General features: G+C 43.1%; 1 protein-coding gene across 3 annotated transcripts in view; it reads left to right on the top strand.

The window, feature by feature from the left end:
• Positions 1-461: 461 nt before the first annotated feature.
• VLDLR (very low density lipoprotein receptor) overlaps positions 462-8,409 on the top strand; it is a 29,002-nt gene continuing 21,054 nt past the window's right edge. The window contains exon 1 of one of the 3 annotated variants that reach the window (XM_058170171.1): positions 462-1,020. In XM_058170171.1, coding sequence (XP_058026154.1) covers positions 942-1,020 — 79 coding nt within the window. In that variant the 5' untranslated portion in view covers positions 462-941. The remainder of the gene's footprint in view (positions 1,021-8,409) is intronic. The other 2 variants (XM_058170169.1, XM_058170170.1) reach the window with 2 other exon arrangements.

Raw genomic sequence — 8,409 nt, 5'->3', positions numbered from 1 at the left:
TCTTGTGTAGCAGCAATCCTGTGCAATACTCACCAGGAAGTAAAAAAAAAAAAAAGACGGGTTGGAAATCGCTTCCCTGGAAACCCGCTTCGGTTGGGACCCCTCCAGCGCTGGCACACACGCCGACATTAATACCAGCGGCACGTACCAGTAAGATCGTGCCCCGAGTGCCATCATGCACAGCCCCAAGAAACAGCCGAAAACAGCGCGCAGGTGGCGGGCAGATCAAACACCTCACCTGCGTGCCTCACCACCAACATCCTCCTCAGCTGGTCCAGAGGGGCGGCGTCGGCGTCGCCGGTTTGGCCGAGGGATCGAGCGCAGGCAACAAGGCAGCGTCTGGTTGCCGGGCGAAACGCTCCCAGCTGCGGCGGCAGGTTGCGTGGATCAGGAAATTAGGGCAGCCGGTTGGGATTGGAGGCGCTCGCGAGCCAACCAGAGGCCGCCCAGGCGTCCGTGAGTCACCGGCGGCAGCGGCGCGCGGAGCGGGGAGGCTGCTATAAGAGCGGCGCCGAGCTGCCCTCCCCTTTGTGTACGTTCTTCGGCTCTTCCTTCACCGGCACGACCGGTGTGTGCGTGCGCGGGTGCACGCGCGCCGCCTTGCCCGGCACCTCCTGGATTTCTGCTTCTACACCCCCCCACCCATCCACCGCCGCCGCCCGCAACCTTCCCCCCCCCCCGCCGCGCGCGCTTTTGCCTCGGACTGGAATTGCCTCCTCGCATCGCCGCTGCATTGTCTGCTTCTGGCCGCCCTACCTGGAGCCTTTCCCCCGCTCCACCCACCCACCCACTACCTACCTACCTACCTACCTACCTACCTTCCCTCCCGCGGACGCTCTTTACCTTTCTCAGAAGGGGGAGGGCAGCGAGGAAAGAGCCCCCCCCTCCGCCTGCGCGTCCGCCTTCTGCCCCGAACTTGTACAGTGAGGAGGCGCCGCACGATGGACACGTTCTGGCGGCGGGGACTGAGGCCGGGGCTGCTGCTGCTGCTGCTGGCGGCTTGGCTGCGTGGAGCGCGTGGTGAGTAAGGGGGCTCCGTTAGCTCGGAAGCTGCCGCGGCTCCCGGCTCTCTTCCCCGGGGACGCCTGGCAACCGGGTAGGCGGCTGGGCGAGGGCGGCGGGACGCGAGCGAGCCGGCGTGGTGCTTTTGCCTCTGGGGAGCGGCGGACTCCCTCGTTTCTCCAGAAATGCTTCCCGAAGAGCAGGAATTCTAACACGCGCACACACCCACCCACACGAACGGCTACGTGCTCTTGCGCCCGTAGTTAACATCCCTTTTTTTTCCCCCTCTTGCCCGTCCGCCTTGCCGAGACGCCGGGTAGAAAGGGGGAGGGGGGGGTTGCCGCTTTCACTTGGTCTCGGGTGGCAGTCGTGGGAAGCCTCGCTGCTGCCTGGTGAGAGGAGCAACCTGGCCTCCTGCGGAGGGTGTCCCGGCCTTTCTTTGTTCTGACAGCTGTTGTGGGCTCTGCCGTAGCCTTGACCCTAAAGTTGAGCCCTTTTGCTCAAAAGGGAAAGCTCCTCAAGTGCTCCCCTGTACCCCCCCCTTCCTGTGGTTTGGTACATCTGAAGGGAACCTCCTCAGTGTTGGTCACAGAACTTTCCATCTGCCTCTAGGGGGTGAGGGCAGGCCCTTGAAGAGTTCTGTGTCGCACCATATTGTTGGTGGGGATCTCAAGACCACACTGTAGTGTAAAATGTTTATGTGGTCCCTCTGTGTCGCTCTATTCAGGAACTAACTGTGGTTTAATGGCATTTATAACTGTAACTGTGACTTAATGGCTGGGGTGGACAGCAGTGGGCTCCCAAGTGAGAGTGAGGTCAGTGAAGGAGTTATACAGAAGAGGAAAGCTGTAGTAGCAGATGCTGAGAATGCTGTCCCTAAAAAGAGTTCAGGGAACTACTTCAATTGAAAAATGCAGATAGTAGATACTAATGATAGATCCGGGGAACATAGTTTGGGCAATGTTACATGGCCTGCAGGGACCAGAGACACACAGCGCATTGTTCTCGGCAGTATTTTAGTTGGCATATGGAGCTGGTTTTGAAGGCCAGTGATGTTTTTAATTAATGCTTGAATATGTGTTTGAGTGGTTTAATCATGAAATAGCTACTCCCTTAAATAATAATCCTGGTCTGCTTTTCTCTGCTCGCCTAACTTTCTTGAAATGTGCAGCTGGAGAAGATAAAAACTGGAAGAAACTCCCCCACACAATTAAGAACTTACCAATCCTTCATGGTTGTTCTAGTTCCTAGTACTTTAAGTCTAGGCAAGGCAATTATCTCAAATAGGATTGCACTGCAAGTGCTGTAGGATGGTGACTTGCAATTGTTGGTGGCAAATGTTAATTTTATGGCTGGGGGAGGCTATTTAAAGCTAAACTAAAATTCCAGGGTGTCTTAAATAGGAACACATAGGTGAGATTGTTTTGTTTATTAGAACAAATTCTTTGGACTCAGCTACATTATGACTAGGATTATTGCAGATGGATTTGCAGTACTTGGCCACATCACAGTTTGCTTCCTTTCTATAAATCTAACTTGAGTAACCTTTTAACTTTAGCACTTGAGAAACAAAATGCCAATCCACCAAAACAGTAATCCTTCTTCCCTCCCAATTATTCCATTGTAAACATGCTGTGTGTGTAAAACTTACAATACTTGTAAAACTTACAATACTTGACTGTGGTGTAAACATTTCTAGACTACAGCCTTTCATCAGATACAGAAAAGAATGGAATCTTACATTGTATTTGTTTCCTTGTGTGTTTTTTTTAATCCCTGCTTCACTGGAAATCATTAAGGCCTGAAAAATTCCAAATATACATTGATAAGTTTTCTTTGTGGTGGTTTTTAAATATCTACAGTTCCTGCTGAAGCAAGCTTTCCTCATCATGCCACTTAGGAATTTACTTCTTTTTCAAGCATTAGTAATTTGGCCAAGAAACTAAATTTCAAGGCCAAGTAGTGCCAATATCAAGTTGCACGTGTATCTTCCAAAGGCATTAGAGTAGGCGTGTGCTGCATTGCTATCAGTGGGAAGGACAGGCAGGGCATCCAATTTTTAATGTAGTTCTAGCCCTAAAGTGGAAAATCCACAGGATTCCAGTAAGCATAGATAATGATCAGAAGATCATAGGAATTGCAGTTCTTCATTTTTGTTTTTAGTGTATTTGTTAGTGTAAAAGAAAATATTGGATGTGAAAGAATCCTGGTTAGGGGTGTTCAAAACTCTGCTCAAAATGAGTATGCCAATGTTTCCACAATTGTGATAGTATTTCAACCATACAAGTAATTCTCAACTTACAACCATCTATTTAGTACCAAAGTTACAACAGCACTGAAAATAGTGACTTATGACCAGTTTTCATGTTTGTGACCATTGCAACATCTCCATAGTCACATGATAAAAATTTGGGTGCTTATGGCAGTTATACAGTCCCAGAGTCATGTGATCACCATTTTTAACCATCCCATCTGACTTCCAGCAAAGTCAATGTGGGAAGCTTCATTTAACAACTGCATGATTTGCTCTACTTAATAATTTTGGCTAAAAAACGGTGTAAAATGGGGCAAGCTCACTTAATCACCTTATTTAGCAATGGAAATGTTGGGTTCCATTGAGGTTAGTTGAGGACTACATGCAGTGGTGGGATTCAAGTAATTTAACAACCGGTTCTCTGCTCTAATGATTTCTTCCAACAACCAGTTTGCCAAACTGCACAGACAGTTAACAACCGGTTCTCCCGAAGTGGTGCGAACTGGCTGAATCCCACCACTGACTACATGTACTGAAAAGTTTCAAGACCTCAAATAGGGTGTTGAAATACTTACGGTGGAGTCAAGATAGTTTTGGCACTCTTTTGATAAGTTCAACACAGCCATCTTGACCAGACCTACCACCAATCACAGTAAACTAATGAAATGAAATATAGCAAGTAGGTAAAAACATATTTAAACAGCTGCCCTGCTTGTGATTAAATTTGGAATACAAGAGTTGATTGCCCTTTGCAGCATTGAATACCATGAGCTAACGTGTCAGTTTGGGCTTTAGATTTGGCATGAACCTTCGCATTGGGTATCAGCCATCTTTAATTTTTGTGATGTCCAAAACCATATGAGCTGCAGAAGCCTTTCATATATGTTGTATGTTTGTCATGTTATTTCCTTACAAAGTAAATGATGCTATAAAAAGTGCTGAAAGAGTAGCTAGTAAGCGCAAAAAAAAAAAACCAACCTAAAGGAAAAGAAGAAATAAAATTTTACTAAACTACCCCATTGTGTTTATCTTGCCATGTATGACTGTCCTTGCTTCCACTATACCCATATACTAATTCATTGCTTTGTTCTTTAATCTTATCTTTTTTTTGTTGTTTTTGAGATTCTTCAACTTTCTCCATTACTTTCTTGGTTTTTCCTTTCCTTGCAAGCCATTTTTCTTCATGTATGTATTTATTATACAATTTAATCATAAAAAGGTACTTGTAAAGTATGGTTTATTGTGAGGAATGAATTAAACTTATATATCTATATACTCTAAAAGTATATATCGACAATACTTTATATAACAAGGTGGACATATGCTTGTTTTCATGTATAACTACATATTTTCAGTTCTTTCAAGTTTAATTCATTCCTCACAATAAACCATATTTTACAAGTACCTTTTTATTAGACTTTTTCAGGATTTAGAACAATGTTTTTCAAACTTGGCAAGTTTCAGTTATGTGGCCTTCAACTCCCAGAATTCTCCAGGGAGAATTGTTCAGCATGCTAGTTGGGGAATTCTGGGGGTTTGAAAAACACTGCTTTAGAATTACCCCCTCATTCTCTAAAGATATACAAATTCATCCATTTCCTTGCATTTCTACTGGTAATTGTTCACTTCCTTTTTCTTGTCAAATGCAAACTGTTTGACAGGAGATTTTCAGAGAGAGAATGAAATGATCTTTTCATCTCACATTGCAAAATATTCATAGCACTGTATTCTGAAACAAGTGAAGTTAAAGTGAGGATTGTGCACTTAGCGAAACTTTCTGTCTGCTTGTTGGGATTATTCCAATTAATTACACATTCACAGCTTTACACATCAGGGGAAGGAAGATCAAGACTAGGTCCTTATATGTGCTACTCAGCATATATAAACACTTATTGACTTTCTTCTAGCAGTTTTTTGTAATTTAAATTTGGTTTTGACAAGCACATTCCACAAGAGTGGCATTTAAGGAAAGCTATTTAAATTGTGGAGATTAATGCGTTCATTGGTTTTCTATTCAGGGAGAAGCAGAGATCTAGCTCACAGCTTTAATAATAATTTTGAAACAAGCTTATGTATTATGACAAAAGATGTCCATGCTTGTATGAACGCCTTGAATTTTAATCGCATCTACCTAATGCTTTACTCAAGAGAGAGGTTGTTTTAAAAGTCTAAACTTCTAATGTTTTAAAACTTTAAAAACTCCTTAATCCTGGGTCTCATGAGGTAGGATTTGTCCAGTATACCTTTTCCCAGATCTCCATCCCTCAGTTCTGGGAAATAATCACAAGTAGTCCTTAACTTGCATCTTGTAACAGTTCAAAGTTACAACGGCGCTGAAAATTATTTTGATTAGTCCTCACACTTATGACCAAAGCAATATCCCCATGGCCATGTGATCAAAATATGGACACTTGATAATGGCCATGTAATTCCAATGGTTACAGCATCCTGGGATCAAATGATTGCCATTTGCAAGATTGGCTTTTGGACAAGGAATGTCAATGGGAACAGCTGGATTTGCTTAAGGACTGTGTGATTCATTTAAGGACCAGAGTGATTCACTTATCGAGCATTGCAAAAAAAGGTCACAAAATTGGACACAACTGCATCATTCTATAATGGAAGTTCTGGTCCCCAATTATGGTCACAAATTGAGGACTATCTGTACCATGTATGTTGACCTTTTCCTAAGTACTTAGTGTGCAAGAAAAGTAGAAGAATCTTAAACTGGACCTTGCCAAAAATCAGCTTAAAGACAACTTGCTGTTTTAGTGAGTACTAAAAATAAATACAGTCTTGTTAACCTTCAGGTGACAAAAGTAAATATCTACATGATGCAACAAATTAGGAAAGGCTTGCATCATGCTGTATACTTCATTGGCCTTTAAAATATTAAATTTCAAGGAATTCCAGACAGACAACCTTGACTGAAAACCATGTCTTATTGTATTTCATTCAGATCATCTTAATAGGGGATGAAGTACTGTATAATGGTTCTTAGTTATGCCCTGGGTGTAGAAAGCCCAAGCACAAATCCATCCTAAGTTTCACTATTAAAAAACAATATTTTTTATTATTTTGGTTAGCCAGTGACCAGAGATTTAGACTGGATTTGGCATTTTTATCCACCTATTGAATTCTTCCCAAGGACTTGAAACAGGCAGATGTTGATGTTTGAGGGTGTTACAGATATTGTTGCAGGATATAAGTCGCTCCAAATAAATCTACCTTTTGCAATTGATGGTGATTTTGCCAATATCAGTAGTGTTCAAGTCACAGTCCAGATATTTTGAGATTGCACCCAACGCACCTGTTACCATTATCTTTGCTTTCTTTTGCCATAGTAGTTCTATTTCTATTTGCAGCTTTTTGTATTTTGTGATTTTTTTTTCTGGTTATTTCTCTTCTCTTCTGCGGTCTGTGAGAACTGCCATGTCCACTATCCAGACTATTTTGTCTCTTTTTATTGACAGTTGTTAAGTTTGGGGAGTTATGTGGCAGGTGCTTTTATCTGCTTGAATTTTAATATTGTTTGCCACACAGTCAGCCAGATGTTTAGACTGGGTTTGACATTTTTATCCACCTTTCAAGGCCTTCCCAAGGTGGTATTATTTCACTTTTTATGGATTACACACTAGATAGGTCTCTTTCTGCCAGTGCTTTATAGGTAAGATATGAGCAAGCAGTAGCTGTTTTACCCCAAGGAAATGAAACTCGTAATTTTGCTATATTGAAAAGGACTGTTCCCTCCGTGGTGGAGACATGCTTCAATTTTATCTGTGAGATGTCTCAATTTAATCTCTGGTATCTTCATAAGGAATGGGAAGTTTTATCATAAAAGAGTCTGTAAAACTGATGCCAGTTTGAGATCACTAATCAACAATCTAAAATTGCTAAGGCAATTTTCCCTTATTCTTGTGTATGACAAAACAACAGACTTGTGTTGTGGCAGATATCAAGTATCCCTGTGATATGGAATTGTGTCCTTGATAAATGTATTGCTCTTATGAACAGAATAACAGAGTTGGAAGGGACCTTGGAAGTCTTCTTGTTTAACCTCCTGCTCAGGCAGGAAACCCTATACCCATGATGGTAAACCTATGGCACGCGTGCCAGAGGTGGCTCGCAGAGCGCTTTCCGTGCGCACACACACCATCGCCAGCTGCTCTTCTGGTTGCACAGAGCCCTCTCTGGCCACATGTGCCGTTGCAAGAGAGGTCTTCGCGCACTGGAAAACCAAAGACCAGCTGGCCGGCACGCACCTGTTCTGGTTTGGCCACTCGGTGCCTAAAAGGTTCGCCATCAGTGCCCTCTATCATTTCAGACAATAGTTGCTACTCAATAGTTGCTACTATTGAGCCAAGTATCACCTTTGTATTTGTTTTTTCTTGCCTAAAAGTAGAACCTTACTTTTTTACCATTGAATTTCATTTTGTTAGATAGGGCCCAGTGTTCAAGTCTGTCAAGACACTTCTGTATATTAAGCCTATCTTCCGGAGTTTTGGCTATTCCTGTTAGCATGGCATCATCTGCAAATTTGATGAGTTCCCCTCTATCCCCCATCTAAATTATTGATGAAGATATTGGCATACTGTGCCGACGCATCAGGCATTTGGTGGGCTTCTCATGAAGGCTGCTAACGAACGACAGACTCATGGGCTTCTCGGGGTGAGAGCCTGGAGAAAGTCTGGGATGAGAAGCGCCAGAGCAAATTCCAGAGCCCCCTTTTATTGTGTATAGGTAAAAATGGGTGGTTACAGAAGGTAAGCAGGGGAGGTTACATATTAGCATATATTCAACATGTGAACACGTGACTACAAGCACATCCACAAGCCTATGATTTTGGGAGAAAGCTCGTAATTCTTGGGAGGAGTTTTACCATGAGGTGGCTCTTTGTTTCTCTGCTTATTGCCTACATGGTACAGTTGCATATTGTAGCAATATGGTTATAAGCACAGCTGAGCAAGATGAATATTTTATGTGTGCAAAGCAGTTTTCTTATCATGTCCGGTGTTTCCCGGACAGGCTTTGTAGTTAGCATTTCTGAGCGGTTTGCAACAGCAAGTGTGGATACATTTCTACGGAATGGTCAAATGTAGTGAGACATGGAAACATCACAGTTAGGGTTATGTGGTTGGAACAGGGTATGCAGT

Source organism: Ahaetulla prasina, chromosome 2 (genome assembly GCF_028640845.1).
Source record: "Ahaetulla prasina isolate Xishuangbanna chromosome 2, ASM2864084v1, whole genome shotgun sequence".
Lineage (NCBI taxonomy): Eukaryota > Metazoa > Chordata > Lepidosauria > Squamata > Colubridae > Ahaetulla > Ahaetulla prasina.
The sequence above is the reverse complement of the archived record's forward strand: the minus strand, read 5'-3'. Positions and strand labels throughout refer to the sequence as shown.